Source organism: Apodemus sylvaticus, chromosome 10 (genome assembly GCF_947179515.1).
Source record: "Apodemus sylvaticus chromosome 10, mApoSyl1.1, whole genome shotgun sequence".
NCBI classification, from domain to species: Eukaryota; Metazoa; Chordata; class Mammalia; order Rodentia; family Muridae; genus Apodemus; species Apodemus sylvaticus.
Genome location: NC_067481.1, coordinates 47,842,474 through 47,857,218, shown reverse-complemented (window position 1 = coordinate 47,857,218; position 14,745 = coordinate 47,842,474). Strand labels below are relative to the sequence as shown.

The 14,745-nt window shown below is 52.7% G+C and overlaps 1 protein-coding gene across 4 annotated transcripts in view; it reads right to left on the bottom strand.

The window, feature by feature from the left end:
- Rph3al (rabphilin 3A like (without C2 domains)) overlaps window positions 1-14,745 on the bottom strand; it is a 136,849-nt gene that overhangs the window by 61,475 nt on the left and 60,629 nt on the right. For all 4 annotated transcript variants that reach the window (XM_052195381.1, XM_052195379.1, XM_052195378.1 and 1 more), the window contains exon 4: window positions 12,462-12,591. In XM_052195381.1, coding sequence (XP_052051341.1) covers window positions 12,462-12,591 — 130 coding nt within the window. The remainder of the gene's footprint in view (window positions 1-12,461; window positions 12,592-14,745) is intronic.

Sequence of the window (14,745 nt, the reverse complement as noted above, 5' to 3'; positions counted from 1 at the left end):
TAGAACTTCTTTCTCCACAACATTCTCAGGGTATGTTGATGATATAGTGGGGAATGTAGCTGTCTTCTGGAACATTTCCAGATACTTGTAGAATCCCTGGATCTCCATGGGTTTAGAAGGTAGGAAGGTAAACAAGGCTCATTTAGAGACCTGGCCAGCAGTTTGGGGGGAGGAAAAGGAGATAGGTACAGGCTTTGGCATTTCAATCTTTGTTCCTAAAATCCCTTGACAGGACTGTTCTTCACAGCTACATAGGGAAGGGCTGGAAGAAAGGTCAGGGCCGTAGACACTAGGGCAAGGGATGACACACGGACTGTATTACAGAAGTATCAGAACTCGGGGAGGGGGCGGAAAGGCCTTGAGCTCAGCATCCTTCCAATATTGGGGAGTATATGTACTGTTGATTAAACATGGGGAGGGGTCAGGCTTTGCCCTTATTCACAGGAGCCCATAGATACTTACGAGAAGGAAGGAAAACTGTAGGCGCCAGTTAATGGCAGACCCTGGGGAGGCAGCGCCCTGAGGCGCAGAAAGGCTTGGTGGCAGGGATGGGAGAAGGAACAGCTCAGCCCTGCTCCCAGGGCCTCCCTAGGCACCAGCAGACAGCTAGTCTAGTCGGGAGGGAGCCTTGAGTGGGGAAGTCTCAGGCCCAAGGCAACAGTAATGTGATGGGTGGGAGGGACAGGATGATGGGATGGACAAAGAGGAAGGACCTCTATCCGCTGCTGGACCTGAGAGGCTGGACCACAGGGAACTATGTGAGGAGGTGGGGGGGGGGGGGGCTCAGTGTAGCTATGGGTCAAAATAGCCAGTCCACAGCACCCCAGAACACAGTCAACACAGACCCCTAGCCAGAGTCAGTAGGCTGCTCCCAGGCCCCCAGCACGGCACCTGTACTTTGTCAGCTCTACCTTGTCCTAGAAGACTATCAAGGCCCCTCTGGCCTCCAAGGAGTACATTAGCCCCATCCCCCCTCCAGCTATGTAGACACAACCAGTAGGTACCTTTTTGAATTGTTTTGTTTTCATTCGGAAAAAAAAAATCCAGCAGGCCAGACAAACATCCCAGAGCTTCTAACAGTCTGGGCATCGGCACTAATGGCTAATTAGGGACCCTGGTGATGGCAGGCCTGAAGCTCTGTGGGAAGCAATGACAAGACAGGGTCAGGTGGAGACAGACCCGCTGGGTGGAGTTAGTGCCAATTACGCTAGAAAGTCAACACGCTGCTCCCACTGGCCCCGCAGAAGGAAGCAGAGGCCCTGACACGGTGTGGAGGCATTTAGACTTTCTCCTACAAACGGCAGGGAGCCGCAGAAGGCTTCAGGGGACTTGGATGGAGGATGGTGTGAGCAGAGCAAGATGGGAGGGGGCAGGAGCAGAGAATGAGCAGGGAAGCAGAGCCAGTACTGGAGACATGTAAGGGACCCCACCCCAGCAGCTTGGCCCCTCCCTGGACCCAGGGGCTTGGGTCTCATACTCTATAGGACATACTCCTGTCTGCATGGTGGTGGTGGTGGGCTTCGAGTCAGGATTTCTCTGTGTAGCCCTGGCTGTCCTGGAACTAGCTCTGTTCTCTGCTGGCCTTCAGACTCACAGAGATTCGCCTGCCTCTGTCTCCGAGTACTACCCAGCTCTTGTCTGCTTTTGAATGTGGCTTCTAAGAAGAGACTCTGAATCCCAGCACTCTGGGAGGCAGGGGCAGGTGGATTTCTGAGTTTGAGGCCAGCCTGGTCTACAGAGTGAGTTCCAGGACAGCCAGGGCTATACAGAGAAACCCTGTCTCAGGAAAAAAACAAATCCAAAAAAAAAAAGAGAGAAGAGACTCTGGAAAGTCCAGCTTCTCACTGCCTCAAGTTCTTTATTCTCATCCACGGGAAGAAATGTCCCTCTCCCTAGAGCTAGATAAAAAGGGAGAAACAAATTTCAAAGGAAAGGGGCTAGAGACCCGCCCCCTCCACCAAAGCATCTAATAAAGCCATAATTCTTTATTTTTAGGGTAGATTATGGATAGAACTTAGGACCTCTTATAGTCTAGGAAAGTAATCTACCACTAAGTCCCTAGCCCTTGGTCTTTTGGGGATGAAGTTTCCATCTATACAATTCTGAATGCACCTGATCTTGTCTGATTCTGAGGCTGGGGGTACAGGGGATCTGGAGGAGGAGAACCAATTCTCCTCTCTTCCACCCTGCTCTCCATCAGCAGAGCTGTCCTGGTGCCCCGGGGTGCAGTAGGACTAGAGCTGTGGTCAGTGAACAGCTGACAACCATGGGGAAAAGTCTCCAGCAATAAAGAGGCCATGTGCGAGCAAGGAAGAATCGCAGGCCTGCTGAAGTGTGGCAGCTGGCAGGGCAGCCGGAGAGGTGCCGCGCATGGCGCTGAGCCACACTGTGGACTGGAAATGTCATTATCTGCTATTTACCACGGCAGAGGACAAGCGAGTGCACAGGATTACCTCTGCTCTGAGCGAGCCACTAAACAGATTGCCCAGAGGCACTTCCTGCTGCTGGAGCCTGGCACAGCTCTACCCACCAGACCAGGAGGAAGGAGCTGCGACTGCAGCAGCCAGGGGCCTTAGGTGGGAGGTGTGTCCCTGTGACCCAGCCTGGGCAAGTCCACAGAACCTGGGCAGGTTTGCTTCCCACCCTTGGGATACAGGAGCTGTTATTCAATTAGGTGATCAGCCTCAGGGAGACTCAGAGCACATCCCTACAAACTCCTTGTGTCTGTCCAGACATCTCCACATCAGGACAAACCAGGCCAGACTGTGGCAACTGCCACAGGAAGCCAGTGCTGGCAGTCGCCCCCTCCTTAGTAATCTGCCCTGGGCGCTGGAGTGGCTTCTTGCATTGGAGCACCCCATCTATAAGGTGGCACCTATGTCTCCTTCTCTTTTTTGGAGGGGGAGGGTGTCTCCTGAATATTTTCAGCTCTTTTCCCCTATCACAAGGTATCTCCAAGCTTCTCTCAGTCTGGAAAACACATTGATATATATATATATATATATATATATATATATATATATATATATATATATATATATATACACACATACATATATATACATATAATTATGTATATGAATACACTGTCCCTGTCTTCAGACACACCAGAAGAGGGCATCAGATCTCATTACAGATGGTTGTGAGCCACCATGTGTTGCTGAGAATTGAACTCAGGACCTCTGGAAGAGCAGTCAATGCTTTTAACCCCTGAGCCATCTCTCCAGCCCACACACTGCCTTTTGACTATCATGTAACAGCGGTGGGCTGTGAAGACCCATGTGGGCTGCGAGGACCCATGTGGGCTGTGAGGACCCATGTGGGCTTCCCCCCCGACCCAAGGACGTGAGTCCTGAGCTCCAGAGGGCTAGGAAGCGAACCAGAGAAACTTAAAGTCTCCCTGAGAAGAGCCTGGCGGCAGTGGAGCTCGCCTTTAATCCTGGTTCTCAGGAGGCAGAGGCAGGCAGACCTCTGTGAGTTCAAGGCCAGCCTGGTGTACAGATCGAGTTCCAGGACAGCTAGAGAAACCATAACTTGGAAAAACAAAAACAGAAAGAGCATCCGCAAAAAGCCCCAGAAGAATGAATGCTCAGGCCGGTGCAGAGGTTATGTACGGGAGGGCGCGTCAGCTCCCACCCCTGACATCCCCCCTCCCGCGCTGTATCTGCCTCACACTGACTCCCAATCTGTGAATGATAACTGGGTAGGCCCAAGCACACAAGACGAAACTGCCACAGTACTGTCTGGTCCAACCCTTTCTTCTCACACAGGCCTTGAGGGAAGTGGAGGGATTGTGTGTGTGTGTGTGTGTGTGTGTGTGTGTGTGTGTGTGTGTGTAGGCGAGGGGAAGGAAGGTGATTTTGTTCTTTCAAGGTCACATCGGAGGGACAGGGCCGTGCGACCCTGTAGTAGTGGGTGCAGGAGAGCAGACGCGGATGGCCTTAGACAACAGGATCTCTGCCCACCTCAGAAGGACCAAGGAGCCTTCTGGAAATAAACTCAAACTGTCCCGCCTGGATTTCAGACATGGGTGGGCATGATTGTGCTAGCAGTGTGCAGGAGGCAAGCTACAGGGGCTTGTGGGTCCCAGGAGGAAGGCAGATTAAGGAACAGGATGGGAGATGTCTGCAGTGTAAGGGGGAGGCATCCATTCCACTCACTCCAGCCCTGGCCCCAGCAGGCTGTGGGTTAGCTGGGAAGGAGGGGCTGTAGGGAAGTGTGGGGAATTCCCTTATTACATAGTTCCTAAAAACGGAATTGGATTGTTGTGTGTGTGAGGGTGTGGGGGTGTTGGTTCTGATGTGATATGAAGTGAAAACATAAACAGAACTACAGAATAAGAAATATATTTAGTTTCATCAAGAAACCACACAGACATCGCCAAGCACTGCGCAGAGGTAGGTGGAAGCCTGTGTGAGCCCACTGCTTGGGGGGCGAGGGTGAGGGTGGGAAGACTAAAACATCAAGGCTAGACTCAGCTACAAGGCAAGTTTCAGGCCAGCCAGGTTCCTTTGTAAGACCCTGTCTTGAGAACGACCTTCCCCCGACATACATGCTCAGTATACAAATAACATATATCTGTAGACACTTAGACATGAGAGGAGAATTTAGGAGGAAAAACACCCAAACTCTTAAGAGTTAGGGCTGGTTAATATTTTACCTACATTTGTATAAACTATAATTCTCCCGTAGTTGTTGTGTACAAGACACCATCTCTAGGGGCGTATTACATGCCTAGCTCATTTCTATCCTCACCACCACACTCCAACGCAGGAACTTTGATTATCCGCAATCTCCAGGTCAGAAATCGAGGCAGGAGAACACAGGCAACTGAATCCAGTATCGGAAACCACTAGGCACTAGAATCTATGATCTTTTAAGACTCCAAGAGATAACTAGGAAGGCAGCTCTGTGACAGAGCACTTGCCTAGCATGCTTGAGGTCCTGCACCCATGTCCTGCATAATAAATAAATCCACAAGATGAGAGTCAAGGTTAAGAGGGACAACCTCAGGAACTTTTCATCATCTTTTTTCAGCCTCCAAAGTGGTTGGATGACAGGTGTGTGCCACCACAGCTGGTCCCTGCTATGAGGACAGTTCAGGTGTCAGTGTGTCCTTGCCAACCCACCACAGTGCCCCCAGGTCTCCTGAGACATCTGTGTGGACTTTGCCTCTCTCACAGACCTCAGGACTGCTCAGCTCTCTAGGGTGACTCTAGTGATACAGGAACACACACAGATGCTTCAGTCTGGCCTTGAAGTCCCTCTTGTCGTCCCCTCTCCTTAGTCTGCCTTTCTCTCTCCTCTCCCTCCTCAGTCTCCCATAAACCCAAACTGCCAAGTGCCCAAGTACTCGCCAGCCCTGGGCATCTCCAGAGCTTCATCTGCTCTAGTCATGGCCTGCTGGGGACATTTTGTCCTTCCGACATTGCTCCCCATGAGCAGAGGCTGCCCAGCATCTCCCTGTGATCTGTTCTGGGGCCTCTGTGAGCTCTCCTCTCCTACCGTTCCTCCCATCTGAGACTTATGTATGTGTAAGCCTGGCATTGTTTGCTCTCCCTTGGGGTCAGATGGGCACAATGTCAGAGCTGCAGAACTGACACACCAGGCCAGGGATGGAGAGTCAGTCCATTGAGCTAAGGGCATCACTGGCCAAGTGGGCTGTAGCCCACCTTCTTCTACCCAGATAACCCCCGAGTAGGCAGGCAGTGGTGAACAGGATGGACTCTCGACTGTGCTGAGTGGCAGCTCCTTTATTTGGGGGAAGAAAGGCTGGCTGTGGGCACTAGGCAGCAGGGCACGTGTGCCTTAATGGAGACATTCTGCTTGCCAACCCCAGGCGAGGTGGACGTTCCAAGGATGCAGCCTGGTGTCTGGTCCAATCCTCTGAACCTGACAACAGGAGCCAAGCCAATTTCTGCCAAACAGCCTTGGCGACAGGCGAGCAGCCGGAGCGGACCCCTCAGGGCAGAGGAATTAAGTGACTCTTTCCGGGAATTAGGAAACATCAGTAGCAGAACAACAACAAAAAAAATCCATCTTTGTAATAAGGCACAAACATACGTCTTCCACATGAAATTAGGCCGAGGAGGAGAAAGGATGCGGCGAGGCCAACTCAGCAGCCAGCCACCTTGAGCGATAGTGTATTTATCCTAGCTGCCTCTGTCTCCATGCTTTCTCTCCCTCTCCACCAGCAGCAGCGGTGCTTAAGATCGGGCTTGGAAAGGGAGGTCAGGATGGGAGCCATTAAGGACTTTCAGCATATCCCAACTCCCTGCAAAAAATGTCCACCTCCTGATCCTTGCACATTGGTGTCGGCAATGTAAAATCATTCAGGCCCTGTGAAGAACAGCAATGGCGGCTCCTCAGCAAATCCTACTAAACTACTGTGGGATACAGCTATGCCACTGCTGGGTATTGACTCCCAGGGAATTGGAAGCAGGACCTCAGAGAGATCTGCACAACCTCACATACAGTCACATTGTTTACAAGAGCTAAATTGTGGGAGCACTTGGGGTGTCCATCACGGATGAGTGGATCAGCAGAAGTATGATCAAATAGCCACCATGACATGTTAGTTATAATTAGGTGTTAGTCTCCTTCATAAAGGAGAGAAGTCCGACAGGCACATGTTACGGTATGGATGACACGTGAAGACATCACACTAATGAATCTGATGGAACAGAGACCCTGGCTCAGGAGGTTCAAGGGGCCCTGAGAATCTGCACTTCCAGCCAGCACTGGGGGAGGTCTGTGCCTCTGGTCCTCAGTCTGTACTTTGGGTAGCTGGCTCTTGAATTCTTAGACTCCTCTGGTGTCTCCACCTCCTGCAAGGTGGTCTCTGCTGGGGAGGACTCCAAAATCCTCACAGGAGCACATGAGATCTCTGCTCAAAATCAGCAGACTTTCTAGGACGTGCTCCAGCCTACAGATCCGAAGCTGGGGACAGGTGTGAGATAGTGATGGGAAGGAACTCTGCTTCCTCAGACTGCCCAGGCGTGTGACAAGTAAGTGCCCCCTGCTCCCCCCACCCCCATTGCTCAGCAGTCACAAAGCCCTCGCCCTGAACAGAATGCAGTCTGCCTAGGGTTTTGGGGGGGGGGGCGGCTCTCTAGCCTGGGGTTACTGCCAATCTCTGCAGTGAGACACAGCTAAATGGTCTGGAGTCTGTGTCTAGAGGGATCAGATGTGGGCCACACCCTGCCCTACAGTGTTGTCCGATGCTGGGGCCATGATGCCCCCTGCAGATTTGCTAAGGGCCTGGAGACAACTGCAAGGCTAACCTCAGCCCTCTGCTCAGGCCTCCGCACACAGGTCTAGGTTATGTCAGGCTGGCTCTCTTGGGCCCACACTGTGAGATCCACTTGGCTGAGACCAGGAAAAGCTCCAACTGCTTAGACTGGTGACCATGCCATCCTGGGGCTCAGATGGCCATCCCACAGCCGGGTGACGCTCACATGGCTGGGAAGCCGCTGGCTGACTCAGATCGGAGGCAATTAGGAGTACCAGGCCTCTTTAATTAACCAGCCAGCCCCTCTCCCTTTTCACTACAGCCAGGGAAATGAGGCCAGGCAGCCGGTGTGCGTGTGCACGCAGACCCAATTACGGAGGGCCACAGCTCCAGGACCACAGCGCTTTCCACCTGCCTGTTCATTAGCTTGTGGCTGACGGACACTGTCAGGGATCTTGCTGGAGAGGCATCGGTGTCCCCAGGAGCACCTGAGGATTTGTCCCCCGCCCCCACAGGACTGGCTGGACACTGCCAATGCCAAGGATCTTGCCAGCATCATTTCAGTCTGCTCAAGCACACACCTTCTGGTCTTGGGAGGCTCCGTCTTCCACACAGCTCTCCGGATTGCTAATTCCTGGGAACCTAGGCCCCTACAGCAGCGGGTGTCACTCTAGAGAATACTGCCCATCCACCTTGACAGTCAGGACCCGAGGGAAGAATTCTCCCCCTTCTAGATTTCCCTCAGCCCTGAGACACACAGACTGTGCCCGGAGGCCGCATGTAAGAACCACTGGCGCCTGCACACTCTCGGGGCTCCCGGAGAGGTCGACACCAATATCGAGAACTGCGAAGGCATCCAAGTCCTTAATTTAGCTACATAAATCTTGGAAAACAAAAGACTAATGATGGCAGCAGGTTCAGTATGAAGCTCAAGAAAGTGCCAACGCTTCTGGGCATGGCGGCGGCCATCTGGAATCCCAGCATTCCAAGGGCTGAATTAGAGGCCACAATGGGCTAGATATTGAGACTCCATTTCAAAGAGACAGAGACAGAGACAGAGAAAAAACACAAGAGAAAAGCAAACAAGAAGACTAAACCAGCAACCACAACATGAATTCTCATAATGAAATAGGGTACAATACACTGAATTGGGTCCCTCAAAATTCCAGGGTTGAACTCCAAGTCCCATGGTGACTATACTGGGAGAAAGGATACTCTGAAAGTAAAGAATTGAGGTTAATGGGCACCTAAGTGAGAGGCCATATCGGATATGATTAATGTCTGTAGAGGAGGAGACATCAGGGCTCCTGCCTGGTGCTGTGTGAGGAGAAGGGCACCCATCTGGCAGGCCAGGAAGATGGTTGCCTTGGGCTTCCCAGTTACCCAAGCCACAGGGAAATAAAGGTCTGTGGTGAAGGCCCCTGGCCCGGCTGACTGATCTGTGCATCACGCTGTGTCTCCTCTGATCGTGAAGGTCGGGTCCATGCTCTGTGGCAAACACCTGAGCACGGAGCCCCTGGGGCGGCCCAGTCACAACGACAGTGACAGGGTCCCCATGCCTTTGCTAGGAGCTAGTGATGGCCCAGGCTGGGAAGGGCTTCCTGCACCAGCTAATCCATCCCTCACATCCACCTGGTGCTGAGGGTTGCTTTTTGACCTTGTCTTACAAATAAAGAAATGAAGGCTGAGAGAGTTGAAGTGAGGGTTTTGTTGTTGTTTTGTTTTTTTGTGTTTTTTGTTTTTTGTTGTTTTTTTGAGACAGGGTTTCTCTGTGTAGCCCTGGATGTCCTGGAACTCACTCTGTAGACCAGGCTGGCCTTGAACTCAGAAATCTGCCTGCCTGCACCTAGCAAGTGCTGGGATTTTGAAGTGAGTTTTACTAGAGCACTCAGCAGAAGCAAGCTGGGAGCGTAACCAAGTTGGTCCTTCGGTTCTGGGTACCTCTGTTCCTGCTTCGAGGAAGTGAGATGAACCCTCCATTTGTGGCCACAGGCAGTCAGTCAGGAGTTCCAGAACTTCCCAGGGCTGGTGTGTGGACAGCATCTTAGCCATTCTGAGACGTAGGAGGGCCAAGTGGCCTCTCACTCGTACAGGCCAGGGCTCTTCATCAGGGACCCCCACTTACAACCTCTAATTCTTCCCCATCTGTTTAGAATGCACAGAAAACACTGATGCTCTATTAGCATAGGACCTCCCTCCCCATGATGCCTCGTTCCCAAGCCGCTATTTCTCCAAGGGCAGCCATCACCTCTAAGCTGGCCTCCAGCTTGCATGCTGTTCCTCCCAACAGACTAATCGACCTACAACAGCTAGAGCCATCTCTTGGAAACACGCAGCAGGGGCTGGAGAGGTGGTTCAGTGGGTAAGAGCACTGGCTGCTCTTCCACGGGGTCAGGGTTCAAGTCTCAGCAACTGCATGGTGGCTCACAATTGCAATTCCAGCTTCAGGGGAACTACTGCCCTCTTCTGGCCTATGTAGGCACTGCACTCACAGGGTGCACAGACATAGGCAAAATACCCAATACACAACCATGAATCAGACTGTATCCTGTCCTTTCTCAGTTCTCCATGCCATGCTCAGTCTCCTAAACACACAATGGCATTCCAGTGCCTGACCTGGAGTGACACGGCTCTGTGGCACATGGGCCAAGCCCTCCCGTGCTCCCTCTGCTGTAGAGAGTTTCATTCGCTCTTAGAGCCCAGCTGGCTCTACCTCAGAGTCTTTGCGCCTGCAGGTGCCTCTGCCCAGAACATATTTCCACCCAGATCCTCCCCAAGGCCAACTCTTGCTTGTATCCAGGCTCAGCTCAGAGAGGCCTGCCTCCCTTCCCAGACAAAGACGCATCGCTGTCTCCACTCTGGACCAAGTGCTAAGTCTTCCTGGCATTATTTTGTGTTTGCTTATTTAAAATTTGTTTGTGGGTCCAGTTTCTGCTCTCCCTGGAAAACGGCATCAACGGGAGCAAGGGTTTTTGTGTCCCCCAGAACCAGCCTGCACACGGTGGACCTTCTATTTAAAGAATGGCAAGTGGGTGTGGTGGTGCACACCTTTGATCCCAGAACTCAGAAGGCAGAGGCAGGTGGGTCTGTGTGTGCTGGGAGCCACCCTGGTCTATAGAGCGAGTTCCAGGACAGTCAAAGCTATACAAAGAAACCCTGTCTAGAAAAACCAGGAAAAAACAAAAGAGTGGTTACCTATGACTGGGTAATAGTCTTCCTAAGGACACATGAAGACAACCCAGCAAACCCCCAATGCCCTCATCTAAATAGTAGTCCCTCCCTCCCACCTTTGCCCTAACAAGCTTCTGCCAGGTCAACATTAGTCTCCTTCCCACTGGCCTAGAAAGAACACATCACTGAAATGTCCTCCAACCAGTGACCGGCCCAGCCCCGGGGCACTGGGCAGTGGGGGAGGCAAGTCTGGAAGACCGGCTCCCCCACAGCCCTCACCCAGCTGAGGCCCTCCCCTGGGCCAGTCCGTTGCCTAGGCAATGGCTCTCTGAGGAGCAGCTGGTATTAACTCTTTGATAACCAGGGTCAGCAGCTCCCTCTGTGGCGGCAGAGGGATGGTCCCCCGGGAGGAGCTATGGGACAGCCTTTCAGGGTCCCATAAACCTGAACTCTTTAGAGTATCTGTGAGCTGGAGAGGCAGGAGGAGCAAACAGGCTGCTGGGGCCTCAAGGGCAGAAAGTAGAGGTCCCAAAACACCAGCCACCTGCCCCATTCCTGGGAACAAAGCACCCCGGGTTCCTGCAGCCGCCCGCCTACAGAACCTAGGCTCTAGTTCTGGGCGGAAAGAGGAGCCAGCAGACCCTGCAGGTCCCTGTCACCCTCTGCTGTGCTTGAATGCTCAGTTCCTAGTCTTTAGAATTACCTCGTGCGATAGAAAGGAGAAAAGACTGTGCCGCAGAGCCTGGCTGCCCTGCTTATCCTCCTTGGTTAATGTTTAGCGTTGGAGTGCCTCAGATGACGCCCTTGCCAAGGCTCCAAAAGCCTAATGTTTCACGTGCATGGGTGCGGCTCCGGCCAGTCCACCTCTATAGGCCTCTCAGGGCAGATCACCCACCCCAGCTGAGGCTTATAGCCTCAGTTATTTCTTCTCAGAATTGGTAAATCTCTGAAACCATCTTAGCTGATTATGGCTTGTCATCTCTTGTTATCTTAAGAGAGAAGACTCTTTTTCTTTCTGTCTTGTTCACTTTAAAAACTCCAAGCTTGGGGCTGGAGAGGCAGCTCAGCAGGTAAGAGCAGGGTCTATGCTTCTAGGGGTCCCAGGTTCAATTCCCAGCACCCACCCACCCACCCACAGGACAGTTCACAACTGTAAGTTCCAGGGATCCAACGCCCTCTGACAGACATATATGCAGGGAAAACACATAAAATTAAATTAAATTTTAAAAAAGAACTTAAAACAATGACAGACTTGGGAGCTTCTTGGGAATAGGTCACAGCAAAACTAGAGTGAAACCGAAAAAGATGTTGGGGGGGGGGGCGGTCACAATGTCTGCGTCCACAGGAGGCAGCAAGGGGAGCGGCACGCTGATCACCGCACAGCACAGTCATGGCTGGACGTGAATAATGTAGAGGAGTTCCTGCAGGAAGAACCATGACACCACAGGCTCTGTGGGATAAGGAACACTGAGGTCCTCAATAAACGCAAACCTTGCAAGGTCTGGTATTCTCTGGGAAATAGGAAACTAAAGTCAACTAGTAAGGTCTGGGGCTCCTTATGAAATGCCTTAACACATGGCACAGTTTAGTACAATGAAAGACAAAAATCCATTTGATCTTGCAAAGGCCATTCTCCCTGGCGTCAAGAGAGCAGCCAGTCAGAAGAGCAGCGCACAGCACAGGTCTAGCACCCCACTTGGTCCTCAGGAAACAGGGCTCGCCTAACATTTACTGAGCACCCGCATGCTGGCTAAGGCTTTATGAACAGGTGACAGTTGCTCCTATTTTTCAGATCGAGAAAGTGAGGCATGAGATGCTAGGCCAGTTTTCTGAGGTCATATGGTTGGTATAAGAGCTGGATTCGCACCCAGGCCCTCAATCTCCTTGCCAGGGCTAGCTCTGGAAGCCCTACCATCGGGTCTTCAGGGCCTTCTTGCCAAAGAGCAGACACTATCAGTACATACATAAGTGTGCACATGCACACACGTGTACACACTGTCCTGGAAACCGGGGTACAAGGCCACAGGACGGCCGAGCCGTTCTGGGGAGCCCAGCTTACCTTCCTGCAGTCTTTGCAGAACACTGAGGAGCTGCCCAGGAATCCCAACACCTCCCCGCAGAGCAGGCACCGGGAGAGGCCGTCGCCCATCGCATTCTTCTGCATTGTCTCCAGGCGCTCCACCAGCCGCCTGCAGCACAGGTCGCAGAGTCAGAGGGGAAGCACGTCCTGTCCTCAGCATGAGGGCCGCTTGGGCACAGATGCTCTGGGAGTCTAAGCACACACGCTCACCTCTCCTCTGGCTAACTCCCGGTCACTTGTTAACTTGCTGTTAACTGAGCACTAGGGACTATTGTAACAAATAGGTCGGACACACACATGGTCCCGGCCCTCTCAGAATTTAGGTTCATTCAACAAAGGGGAAATTCATGAACAAGAAAACAAAGCCAAGAGTGGGGGGTGGCAAGAAGAGCCAGGTTAGTCTGAGAAGACACTTTGAAGACATGCAACAGGGTGCTGAGAAATGTCCCACAAGCCAGAGACAGGCAGGAGGCTAAGGTCCCAGGGATTCACAGGTCACAGGCTGGAGCCTCTCAACAGTCTGAAGGTGATTTGGTCTAAGTGACATTTTTTCTAAGCTCCTGTGGAAATCTGGAATAATGAGGAGAGGGGAAAAGAGGAGGCCAAGGGGAGATGAGGCCCTGTCTCCAAAGAAGGCTGGAGGCCCGGAGCTGCATCGCAGAGGTCAGTGAGGAAAGCCGTAGGCTGTGGGTCAGAGCATCTGGCAGGTGAGAAACAGGAGAGAGGAAGCAACTCCTTAGCCGGGTGTGGTGGCACACGCCTGTAATCCAGCACTTGGGAGGCAGAGGCAGGCAGATTTCTGAGTTCAAGGCCAGCCTGGTCTACAGAGTGAGTTCCAGGCAACTCCTTTTGAGATTGCAGGATGCCCGGCCTGGGACCACTAGCTCTTTCCCCTGTAGCTGCCCTCTCCATCCCCCTCCTCCTACTATGTAACTGTTTGGTTTGTCAGCCACTCTATTTCTGGTACCCAGTGGATGTTCAGTAAAAACTCTTGAATGGATGAAGAGTAGCATGTGGCCACATCAGCCCCTCCCCTGGTCACTCCCGCCCCTAGAGGAAGGAAGCCATGCTTCCTGTTTGAGGTCTGGAGCTGGGGAAGCCACAGGAAGTGGCTTGCTGAGGGATGGAGCTCCCAAGACATGGAGCCAGGGTCCCTACTTCTAAACTTGCCTGGTACAGGGACCACCCCCAGGCCCCCACTTTCCTGAGCTGACAGGTTGTTGCTAAGAGGGACAAGGGATGGTTAGCTCATCAGGGAAGCCACTTCCGCCTGCATGCTCTGCAGTGAACACGTCTGTTTTCCACACACACACCGTTGTCCATCTGTAGGGCTTGGGGGCAAACCCAGTTCTAGCCTGGCATGGCTCAGTTGCTCTCGGGGGTCCTCTGTCAATCCATGTCATGCTTTCATGCATCATGTAGACGACATGCTCCCTTCATGTGAACAATTACTGCTTCTGGGTCCTTCTACACCCTGCTGCTCAGGGCTCAGGGTGTCATCAGAGCACAGAAGGGACTTCCTGAGGCAGCACTGGACAGCAGCCTGATGGCTGAGGGTGTTCAAAAGCACTTCCACGGCACAGAGGAGCCTGTATGAGGGTCCTGCAACCCTCTCCCTGCTCACCATCCTGGGGGGGGGGGGCGGGGCATGGAGCCCTGGAAGTGGCAGGGGGGTGTGTTGGGGGGATGGCAATCATGAGCATTCAAGGTTAGCCCAGAACATGGCCGGGCGGGGGACGAGATCTGTAAGAAGCTAGGCTAGATGGGGGTGGGGGTGGGGAATGGGGAGGGAGGGAGAGAGAGAGAGAGAGAGAGAGAGAGAGAGAGAGAGAGAGAGCGCGAGCCCAGCCACTCTGCCATGAGCCCTGTTTGTACTGACACGATAATGACCTGTCTGTATGATTGAGGCTCATACAAGAGACCATTGGCGCAGCAGTCATCTTTCTAGTGGGGCCATTGCCTCTCAAAGCTGCCTTTCTACTGTGTCTGACTTTTAAAAACGATCATGGAACTAATGGAAAAAGATGAGCAGAAAAATAACGAGATCGGAACGAGCGGAGTTCCTGCCCAAAGCAGCCAGTCTGATCGCGCTTCCCTGTCTGAGCTCTTCTGAATCACTAAAAAGGCACGTGGGATGGCTGGTCCTGGACGTGAGAGGCCGGGAGAGAGGCTGAAAACACGCCAGAGGGCGCCTCCTGCTGGGGCCTCGGGTGGGGCGGTTCACTGAGTCCATTCCTTGCCTGAGCTGTGGGACAGTACTCAG